This window comes from Hyposmocoma kahamanoa, unplaced genomic scaffold (genome assembly GCF_003589595.1).
Source record: "Hyposmocoma kahamanoa isolate Upper Pololo Valley unplaced genomic scaffold, ASM358959v1 119, whole genome shotgun sequence".
Taxonomy (NCBI): Eukaryota; Metazoa; Arthropoda; class Insecta; order Lepidoptera; family Cosmopterigidae; genus Hyposmocoma; species Hyposmocoma kahamanoa.
In genome coordinates, this window is record NW_020653409.1 from 3,655,866 (window position 1) to 3,668,092 (window position 12,227).

A 12,227-nucleotide genomic window follows, 5' to 3' on the forward strand; every position below is an offset into this window, starting at 1 on the left:
ATCCTTATAGCCTGGAGGACGATATATTGCTAAGAGAACTGTGTTAGAGTCAATTTTTACCATCAAACAATTTGCATCTATAATTGAGGGTTCTTCCACAGAAACTACAATATTTTTACGAACATACACAACTACTCCCTCATTTTGTGTCAGATTCTTATTAGTATTAAATTTATTATAGCCTTGAAGGTCTGGAATGAGTGGAGTAGTAGTAAGCCAACATTCTGAGAGCGCAATAATGTCCCATTCTACATTCGTTCTTGCAAGAACGGTATACAGTCCTGTCATATTTTTTGATATACTTCTAATATTTTGATTAAGTATTTTGAGTGTTCTAATTGTTTCAATTTATTTATTGGCCTTGTTACAAAAAAGGCACATTTTTTCAAAATATAAAATATTGAAGTAATTGAAAATACCTTATTACTGCAATTTCATTAAATAAAAATCAATTAAATTTGATGACATTTAAACTTAACACTACAATAATAATACGAATTTCTTGTTGTGTTTTTTGGTTTTAACTAAATCTAGTTAGTAAAACTAGTGATAATTTTTTCATTATTTCTTAGATTTTAGTTATGGATGTTAGAACTTTTTAATAATTTTCCTTCTTCTTTGCTTTTAACTGCCTCCGTGGCCGAACGGTTACCATGCCGGGCTGCCACGCAGAGGTCTCAGGTTCGATTCCGGGGCCGGGAGAAATATTTGTATGGTCTACATTTATTTCTCTCGTGAGATTGGGTGTAATTTGTGGTTGTCTATGTGTGTGTCCATGGCACCCGCGACACAGGGTTTCCCTAGTGCGGGGCTATGTTGAATGTGTGCGTGTGTGTGTGTGTGCGTTTGTGAACTGCTAGCTTTACAATGTTAAGTAACAAACAATAATTCATTGTATAAATATATTATTTATTTTTATGAAACAAAATTGCTATCTCTACTCATGTAGGATTCTCCTAAAAATGATAGGCTAGGCGGGTTATTAAACCCTGACTACAATACTATGAACTATCTCCAACACTATTTATATGAGGTATGTATGTCCTGTAAAGAATGATTTTGGAAGTATTAAAATAATACAAATTTAAACGAAATATTTAATCTCTTGAAGTACATTCATTGTATTTATGTTACAAATTACATATTTATTTTCTTAACGTTCTGCACGTTGAATTTTATTTAACATTCTTCTAAAACATTTGCTTATACTATTTGCTTTATAAATAATTAAAATTATGCTTACAAAATAGACTCTTTGGTGTCAAATGATTAGGGATATTTTATAGATAGATAAATAAAATGTTTATCTAGCACAAATACAAACATAAACAAACATTTACAATTACTTCACAAGGTATAATACAAAAGCACTTAGAACATACAGTACACATTGATATAAACACACATTTGTAGAGAAAAACTTAAATTTTATCATTACTACTTGCAACAGCTTGTGCTGAAATTACCATGACTCAGCATACATACTTGTAGACCGTGGAAAGTCAAACAGCACTTGTTTTATACCACCAATATGGTGAGCGATTACATCACAGTAAGACATGGCACCAAAGTGCATCACACTCGTACAAGTCGTACGACTTAGTTGTGTGTACACACACAACTCCAAAATCATATGTTTATCAAGTATATTAAATATGGTTGAATGTGATTAATACTAATGTAAGTAAACATTAAGTTTTAAAACATTATACCTCTACTTCAGTCATCAAACAATGAAAATAGTAAACAGAAAATTTTAATCACAAGCCAACCATTGCACGCCACACTAACTCAATGCGGGTTGGCACTTCATATGTTTCGCAAGCGTTGTGAACCTTTTTGACATCCAAGTTCACCATCAGTGAGAGGTATTCTACTAAATATTAAAAACTATACGTAACTTAGATATTAAATTTATAGATCCATGCGTCACAGGGATTCAAATTCTCTTTATAGATGACTGAATTATCACATCTGTTTTACTATTTCTACCTTAAGGAATGTGTTATGAATATTATACTTATGCAAGTAATGTATATAATTTTACATAAAACCTCAAATTTCGTTCCGTCGGTAAAATTTTAAACAAACTGTTAATATGGTATGGAAATAAAACCAACATTACTTAATTTAATTATTAAAAATGGTTGATGTTGCAATTTATTTCAAAGAGAAGGATCAAAAGGCTTATATAATAATTATTTTTTCTATTTTCTAGTTTTGTACTAATCATTTAACATTATTTATTACTATTGCAGGCGTAACTGTGGTGGACTGTACACAAGTAAACTAATGTAAATTATTTGAATAGGAACATGTAAAACAGGCTCGAAGAATGAAATACTAATAATCCCTGTACTTTGCTATATGTATGTAATGCAAGCACCTAATTCAAAGACAGTGGCAGCGCAGGGTCTGCTGACAAAAAATTTAAAATAATACTATTTTTCTTTCTTCACTTTATCAATGTTGCCATCCATGCTCTGTATAAAGACTAACTAAACTATAACAAATGACATTTAGCACTTATTGATATGTAACTTAAAAATACATAAAAATAACTGTTAACATATAAATATTTACTAGGAATATACTTCTTATAATTTATTAATTATGCCATAACATGTGATCTCTTTAAACACCAACATTAGAATAGACATTTATTGCAACGCCACAACACATAGATACAAAAAAAAATTGATACCAGTTAGACAAGAAACACAAAATAAAAAGACGTAATTAACAAAATTAAAATATAAAAAAATAAGACAAAACAAACAAAAAGCAAAAAAGAAACTAAATATAACGACTACAAATGTTGTACTGTCACGTGTGTGGTTGTGGCGTCCGCTTCAAAAGGACTTCATTCACTTCACTCAGCATATGACACAGCCGTAATTGGGTGTGGCGCTGGTTTTCATTAGACAATGACATATTCACATTCGTTTTTTTATTTTATGATAGACACTCTTAGCGCTCTTGCACACTGCAACCGATACGTAATTGTTCGGAATCCGAGACTACACAAATCTAGAAAACTCGGACCCACTTCAGACGTCGCTTGTGAACTAAGTCCGTTTCGAATCCGAGAAAATACGAGTATCGCTTGTACAACTAGAGATAAAATTATCCCTGTGATATTTCGGAACGTCATTTCTCGGATGCGGAACAGGGGGTCTTCTCTCGATCTCTGTCCGACATCCGTCCAAAACAATAACTGTCAAATAAGTAATATTCAACAAAATTAAAAGACAAGTATCCAGTGTGAAGCTTCATTCGCATCACGCGTCTTTTCATTTGATCAAGTATTGCTTATTTGGCAGTAATTATTTCGGACGGAGATCGAGAGTAGACCCCCTGATGCGAAGCGGACGTAGTGCACAAACTACTAAGATCTTTGGAGGCACTGCCACTTGCACCCTTCACCCTTGACAGGTGACCTGATGACCTGAGACACAAAGTTGACAGGTCCCATGTGCCTGCAGTTTCACCAACTTACACATTACCTACTGCTAGGCGGCAGAAATAGATATGGTGGCGGTACTTCCCTGGACGAACTCTTACACGAAAAGGTCTATTGCAACTAAACGAAATAAAATATGTCTACAGCGACCTATTGTGTATGTGTAATTTAATATGCTAGTATTATTTTAATATCAATATTAACAATGTCGTGCGAGGCCTTCAAATGAATCATTTGGTAATAATAATGGCACTAAGATTGCCTATTGCATACGTGACATCTTGTTGTCACACAAGGATTGCATATTCAGAGGTTATTAAAATCCTTGCAGATGTGTGTTAGTGTGGTATTTCTTAGCATATAATAAAAAAATATACAGCTTTGTACAGGTGTAATATAACTAATTTTGTTTGTAGTCATTTTAGTATGAGAAATCGATTTTTATTGATTGATATTGGCAAGTAAAGCGGGTCATTTGATTAACGAATTTAATATTTTATATAAAATAAGCGCAATGCTCTACAGTTCTTCAAAAATGATTAGTTGTTGTGGCTTTGAAGTGACATTCCAAAAAGTACAACTAAATTAAGGATAGCCTGACGTAAGTTGCGATTTAGGAACTTTGGGTATGACATTGTAACTTGTTTCTATCGATTACAGTAATAGGTATAAAATACATATTATGATGTTATGGACTCGTACAAAGTAGATATTGTGGAAATGGTAGGTTCTGCAACTTCTGGGACTATCCCAATTTGAACATAACCAGTCTGGGTATTGGCTGTAGTTTTCAAATTTTTAGGCGCATTTGTAAAAGAACTTCGGACGTAACCCGTCTTTGGGTTAACTATAGGTTTGGGAAATTGGAATTTATTTCTTAATAAAGTACCTTTATTGTTCGTGGTTTCAGGTTCAATAGTGTCATTTCCGTTCAAATGTAACTCTATTTTTTCCGAATATACAATTTCTGTTACGTTTTGAATAATACTGTCTGGTTTCGTGTTACTGTCGGGTAATAGTTGTGTATTATTTTTTTTGCAAAGGTCGACATCTTCACATGTTGCTAGAGTATTTGGATTACTATTTAAACATTCAGTTGTAATGCAAAAAATCATAGGGCTCTTTGTTATTAAATGTTCCTCCAGAATATTATCTTGAGACATTAAAGGCTTGTTGCTATCTACGGACGTTTGTTGATTTAACTGATTAACTCTTACCTGCGCTCTTTTACACAATAATAACCAAATTTTATTTAGAATAGATTTGTTTTCGTTTACGGTAGGCGACGGAATCGTATTTGACGGAAACAATCCCTGGGCGAATATTGGGTAGATGTCTTTCTTTGCCTGCATCCTGAGTTGGTGCTTCCTTAGTAAATAACTTAGTAGGATTGTAGTTGGTACCACGGTTACAAACAGATACACCACTGTATGGTCTGCTGGTCTTTGACAAAGAACGGGTCTTTCCTCACTCCACTCTCCATAGAACAACGTGAATACGTCATGATTTTGTTTTGGAAGATATACTCTGTCACTATCCCCTAGCGCCCCATAGTGAGGATACGAGTCATTATTTACAGCACGCACTTGAAACCCAACATTGTCTACTCCTTCATCACAAGGTTTAAACTCAAGCTGACGTTTTTTTGTAATATTAAAAATTTTCTCATTGGAACCCTTTTTCAATTTAATTTGATATAAATCGACGTTGCCACCTCGCATTTTAGGTTCCTTCCATTTTAATGTAAATTTGTTACTGCCAATGGTATTTAGCGTAGGGATTTCTAACTGCCATGGTTTTCCAATTCTTGTCCTTACAAAAATATTATCCGTGTTATTTGAACAACTATTGATTTTTACGTTGCAAGCTCGTAAAGACAAGGAATAATTAGTAGAACTATTCAAATTTAACACAGTTATGTTGATATATGATATAGTTTTGGACGAATCTAATTTCTTGGTCATATTGAAAATTTTATACTTTATCTCACCTATGTCTCCATTTGGAGAATGCAAGAAAATTTCATATTTTATGTCACTTACGTCTCCATTTAGGGGGTATGGAGGATCCAAAGAAATATGTAGCGAATCGTTTAAGACCGTTGATATACAAATATTTCTTGGACTGGTTGGTGTATCTGGTAATGTAAGTATATCATTCGTTACATTTATAGACTTAATTCCACTGACCGTATCTAGCTTTATTGTAAATACATAAGTCGTATAAGGTTTTAATCCATGTATTAATTTACGTTGTTCAGTGCTGTTAGCGAATTCTTCATTGCCGTTACAATCGTTACTTGGAATACCCTTAGGGCAGTACCCGATGATGTAACGGTGCAAGTAACCCTTTTCTAGAATGCAATTAAGTGACCAATGAAGTTCTACCGAGGTTTTTGCTAACTCACTGTAAGGTTTGAATTGTACATCAAAGTATGGAAAGGACGAGCCTTCATAGGTTTCGCATACATTCCATGTCATTCCATTGGTAGCTTCACGATAGTTCGCTGATATGGCAAATTGATATAAAGTGTCGCGGGGTAATGTGATAAAAAATATATTTTCATGACTCCCTACAATGGTATAATTTATTGGATCTCTGCAATTGTTTTTAATCTTATACGGGCACCAGAAAACAGTATAATTGTCAACATTATGCAATCCTTTCCACGAAAGTTTATTAGTGCCATTATTAAACGTATGTTTCGTAAGTGAAGATACTTGCAAAGTGGTTGTGGATGGAATGTACAAAAAACTTGCATTAATTGATTTACCTATTTCATTCTCGGACCAAATTAAAATGTTGATGTCTTTTTTGGTTGCATTGTTCATTGATAAAAACCCTCCAGTCCTTCTATAAGATTTTTCTATCATACCATGTGCATAAATGAGAATGTTGTAACTGAAGTTAGCTCCGGCTTCTTCATTTTCTTCGAGTTCTTTCCAGTAAATCTGAATGAGTCTGTGTTGATCAAATATTATTTGATGGAATGACCCTGATGCTACGTCAGGCGGCCTCCTCGGTATTACACTGGAAGTATTTACATATATTTCACTAGGTTTGGACCAGAATTTTTCCGATGCACGATCTGGTTTCATAAATACTCGTATTTTATATTGCATGTGAGCATACGGCAATTCAGTAAGATTGAATGCGACGACCTTGTTGGAACTTGATAAATTATTAGAATAATATTGAACAGTTTTGATATGTTTTGATTCGTTCGATTTTTCTATTAAATCGCAGATTATTTTGAATTCATATTCACCGAAATAGTTTCTCAATAAATTGTCATGGACTTCCCATTGGAGCTCTACGTGTTGGGGGCCTACGTTCACTTTGGATAAGTTCTTTACTGCAGCTGGCTTAACAATGGAAAAATGGTCTGTTATATTCTTTATTTCGGTAGCAGAGCCTAACTTATTACTAGAATTAATTAAGATTGTAAATTTTTTCTCATCCCATCTATATGGCGGATGTGTTTCATTGCTCCATAAACAATATCTCCTTTTAGTTGTATTATCTATATTATCTGTTTGGCCCTGAAGCATTCCTCTAAAATCAGAATAAAATACGTCGTATTTGGTTTCGATGTCATCGGGTGAAATCCATGAGCAATTTAAAGTCTCGAAATTGTCAGATATGCACTGAAAGTCTTTTATTTTCCTAGGTGGCTTGGTCACAAATATACATTTAGAAGTATTCTTTTTACATTTATCATAATTAGACTTACAACTATAAGTCACAGTATACTTTCCCGGTAGAGGCTTCGGCACGGTAACAAGTTTAATTGCTGTTTTATTGACCTTTGTAGAATCCAAAACTTTTCCTTGCCATTTGAATTCAAGACAGTCTGCAGGAGAATCCCCATTCGTCATACAAAAAAGCTCTACAGGTTCGCCAATTTTGACATACACTTCACTCGCGGGGTATATTTCGGCACATTCTTGAGATATAACACATTTTAGAAGTAGAGAAAAGCATGCTAAAAAACACCTAAGTTGAAAGTACGTTTTGCATTCGTGTTTACGAGAATGCCACTCCCTTTTTAGTTCACCCATATCCACGTTTGGCATTATGTCTGAATCACATTGTTTAAGTTACTTTGTACAAATAAGGCACATTAGTTAATTAATTGTTTTGAAAGAGCGGATCACGAGCGCCCGCCGCACGCGGTGGCGATAATAGACTGACGAATAACATTTTCTGCACAACACGTTTATCTAAACTGAAGTAAAGTAAGCAACAACGCTATGGAATAATTTGTGAAATGCCTAGGCATAGTACCGTATTGGGACGACGTATAACTTACATTATTAATAATAAATAAATATAATAAAAATAAAAATCATTTATTTTCAGACAACAAAGTTCACATTCAATAAAACATGTGAAAATCATTCTAAAGCTGTTTTCAGTTTTGGAAAACCATTGAATGAATGTTTATCAATAGGTATACGTATAAAACGTATTTTTGAAAGTAGTTAAAGTTCATATCAAATTAGATTTTCGCGATGAACGAAGTAGCAGTAGAGCTCTTTCTGAAAAAGTTCGTCCAGGACATACTGACACCTTATTTATTCTTGCCGCCAAGCAGTAATGTCCGCGTTACTGTGTTCCGGGTTTGAAGTGTAAGGGTGCTGGTGAAATTACAGGCAGATGGGACTTGTCAACTTATGTCTCAGGGTGACGGGCGCAGTGGCAGTTCCCCTCAAATCTTTGCGATTTAAAGCTCTGAGTGGCACTGCAACTGTTAAGGACAGCTTACCATCAGGCGCACGACTTGTTCGTCCCGTCACTTGATATTATAAAAAAAAACTATACTTTTTAATTTTGGTAATATACAGGTAAATTACATGAATAAAATTGGGTCCCCGCGGCAAAGTGCCCAAGATGCTGGCAGCGTTCCCCCTTTGTACGGCTATGCGTTGGACAAGGTAGCGGCCGGCCCTTGGGTTTCCCAGACAGTCTATTAATTGTTTAGATAAAATTTTGTACAGATGAAGGGCACCGGGACCCCACGGCCAAGGGTTACACATAGGAAATGAAACCTTTTTCTCGGATATACTTATAAGTCGCGTATATATGTTTTCTCAAACAAACTAACGTTTCGGGCCTTTACAGGTCACATTCACCCTTAACCATGGGACCTGGAAAGGGCCCGAAACGTGATCCGAGAAAATAGTTTCATTTCCTATGGTTAAAATTCTCCGAAAGAAGTTTCATTTCACGCTCATGCAAGCACTCATCCATTCACAATAACATTCAAAAATACGAAAACCATGTAAATACATACATACATATAACAATATCTTCTACACAAATATAAATAAAAGAAATTATTTCATACTAACATTATTCGTAAGAAGTGATTAAATGTAATTTAATTTTACTACACCTTAAGTAGAGTAAATAAGCTGTACGTAGAACCAAGAGGGGGCATCAGGAGTAGACGCGGGCGTTTAAAAAGGCATTTTAAAAAGTTTGCTTTAAGCACACTTTTCAATTCAAGCGTAAGTGTTGGTCAGTTCAATAATCAACAATTTCATTTTTTACGACGTGCTTTTGTTTCAAGTACCGCCATCTATGTGTCCTAAACAAATTAATTCGGCAATGTGAATAGTAATTTTATAAACAAAACTAAAACTCGTGTTTTACAAATAAACTTACTTGTCTTATAATTTTCAGTGGTCTACTTTTACTTTTCGCTATCAATACAACGTTGCAAGCTTTTTTAACATAAAAGCCTATGCGTTTAAACGTTTTCCTAAACGAGTTTGTAAGCTTCAAACTGTAAAGCGTTTAAGTGAAAAGCGTTTTTATAAACATGCTTTTCTAAAAAAAAACACGTTTTAACGTTTAAAAAAACTTTACGCTAAAGGTTTAATACCTATACAACTTCTGCGTACTTGGATGTCAAAAATCCGTGGTAGTAATCCGTTTAGCTCATGGAGGTAGTCTCGATTTCTGATGCTTGAAAACAAAAAAAATATATATGTAAATGTTGAATGTGTACAAATGTTAATTACAAAGAGCAACCCCTAGAGTTTCTTGCTCATTCTTCTCAGGGGAATCTGCTTTACGAATGACCGGTAGAGTTTAACCAATGTGACGATTTCAAGTGTAATAATGCTTACCTATGAAATAAATATTATTTAGATTTTTGATTTACCTATAAAATAAAGATTGTTTAGGAAATGAAACTATTTTTCCGGATTTAAATCGCGTATATTTGTTTTTTCAAACAAACCGACGTTTAAATCCGGAAAAATGGTTTCATTTCCTATGTGTAACAATCGCGAAAACCTAAGAACTCGATAAAGATTATTTGACTTAACTTCGACTCTGCTCGCCGTTTTATCTGGTGGCGCAGTCAAGGCTATCATCAGCGGCCAACTACAAAATGTCCTTTGTAAAAAAAATCGTGCGAATATCTGCAACATAGGGGTGGAACTTCGGTCTAAGTCTTCCCCCGATGATATAAAAGGGGGTGGCGGTTTTGTGTGTATGTAATATGAAGTACATGTTACGTACATACAATAGCATATACGTAACATGTACTTCCTATTTATATTTACTGTATTATAAATTATGTTCTATTCCGTTTGCAATAACAAAAAAAATTTTAAAAGTATGCAGTTGACTTCCTAAATCCACACTTTAGGAACAGTAGAGCTCCTTGTGAAAGAGTTCGTAAAGGGTAGTACTGCCACCTTACCTATTTCTACCGCCAAGCAGTAATGTCAGCATTACTGTGTTCCGGTTTTGAAGGGTAAGTGTGCTGGTGAAATTACAGGAACATTGGACTTGTCAACCTCCGTCTCAGGGTGACGGGTGCAACGGCAGTGCCCCTCAAATCTATGCGGTTTAAACATTGACTTACAAATAAATGGACGACGGGTCTAATACAAAAACCACGAAAAAAATTACCCAAGTCAACCTATTTAAACGTAGTGACATGTAAAGGAATATGAAAAAGATAAAAGGTTGAATTTAAATTGTAATGTCATCGCAGTACTGTCTAATATTGCTTGTTTCGCTGTCAGTCGAACAAACGAAGACTAAAGCGTGAATGACGCTCTGTATACGATTTTAACGCCCTATAAGTTCGGACACTTTTTAGCGCGGACCCGACGTCCATATAATTGTAAGTCAATGGGTTTAAAGCTCTAAGTTGCACTGCAACTGTCATAAACAGGCGTGTAACTTACCATCAGGCGCACGACTTATTCGTCCCGTCACTTGATATTATTAAAAAAATCGCACTATGTAAAAGCTCGTTTTTCCATACATGTTGTTAATTTTATTTATCTATTTTCAGAAACGCTAGACGACGCTGTCAATACGTCTATATGGAGAGAAAACAATTATCCTCATTTATGCGCGCCGTTTTCCCCTTGTGTTATACTACAATGGACTTATAGAGACGGTAAATTTATATATTATATTAGTTTATACTTCTATTTAGCTATTGTATCAAGGAAACTAAATTCATAGTATAATTAGACTAGTAGTCCGACTCCCGCCTGTTCGGCACGCCAATTTTAGTTGACCTAAAATATAACAAACATAATTTGAACAATTAAGATCTACATCACAGTATTCTCGCGCTTGGCATCCCATTTCTCGATTATGTATGTAGTATGATTATGAAATAAAAATTAAATGCTATTTGTGTATATAACACACACATCAAAAGTGTCTAGGAATGAAGCACGTTTTTGCCTACTTCTGAAAATCAGATTTTTAATGAATTTTTAATGTGTGTAAAAAAAGTATAAATTTGATACAGTAAAATATTATCGTCGATTACGATTTGTCTTAAATGTTTATCACTGCTATTTAAAGTAAAGCACTCTTAAAGTTCAAACAATAATAAACACAACAATAAACATGTTTACTTTCTGATTTATTTCTTAACACTTGGCGAACGCTTCAATTCTGTAATAAGTGACGCGTGCAACTCGAGTGCCTCGCGAGATTATGCGAACGTGTGCATGCGTCCATACACGGCACGCGGTGGGCGTGCACACATACTAGCCGCGCTGCTACATTTGTATGGAGTTACCCTTCGTATTATACTATGTTAAATATAACTGCCGTTCCTCAAGGATCCTGTAACCACATTTAAAAAGGCCCCGTATATTAATAAACCCGTCTCAAGCAAAGAATCTGTATTGAGAACTTGTTTAAGCCGGTTCTCTTTATTCATAATCGTTTTATTATTATTAATATCAATGAAGTGGAGGTTTTAGTTCTAAAATTAAGTGCACGTGGTGTTAGGTAAATGTTCAAAAAATTTTTAAGGAAAATAATTAAAAATATATTTCTTTTAATTTTCGAAAAATAAATTGTTTATAAATAAATTGTGGTAAAAACGTTTTTTTTTCTGATAAATATTGTTATGTTTCAATATAAAATCTTTTCCATGACTCACTATTAAGTGCACGTGGTTAACTACATGCATAAACTTGTGTTCCATATTTGCATAATATTAAATATAGCTCAGAAAATGCATTATTACTAACCTAACCTAAACCCCGACAAAAATTGCCGACAAGTATTTGATCTGGTCTTAAAATGACGTCGCTACGTCGTCGTGAAAATGTAGCCTTTTAAAATCCCAATTTTGAAGACCTAATTTCGATATAACCTACGAGAAAACTCATTTCATCTAGGTATCACCTGCGCCGTTTATGACTATGTATATATAAACACACACACACACACACACGCGCGCGCGCGCGCGCGCGCACACACACAC

At 34.5% G+C, this 12,227-nt stretch overlaps 2 protein-coding genes across 4 annotated transcripts in view; one reads left to right on the forward strand and one right to left on the reverse strand.

Annotated features, from left to right (window-relative positions):
- The window catches only part of LOC113239973 (transmembrane protein 94), a 79,301-nt gene that overhangs the window by 4,112 nt on the left and 62,962 nt on the right, over window positions 1-12,227 (forward strand). For all 3 annotated transcript variants that reach the window (XM_026477162.1, XM_026477163.1, XM_026477164.1), the window contains exon 3: window positions 10,785-10,892. In XM_026477162.1, the coding sequence (XP_026332947.1) occupies window positions 10,785-10,892 (108 nt within the window). The remainder of the gene's footprint in view (window positions 1-10,784; window positions 10,893-12,227) is intronic.
- LOC113239974 (cytokine receptor-like) lies at window positions 2,722-7,638 on the reverse strand. The gene has a single exon (XM_026477165.1). The coding sequence runs from the start codon at window positions 7,537-7,539 to the stop codon at window positions 4,144-4,146; it is 3,396 nt and encodes a 1,131-aa protein (XP_026332950.1). The 5' UTR covers window positions 7,540-7,638; the 3' UTR covers window positions 2,722-4,143.

Excerpts from the sequence above, each read along its gene's own strand:
- LOC113239974 (XM_026477165.1), bottom strand. The coding sequence starts at position 7,539 with ATGCCAAACGTGGATATGGGTGAACTAAAAAGGGAGTGGCATTCTCGT.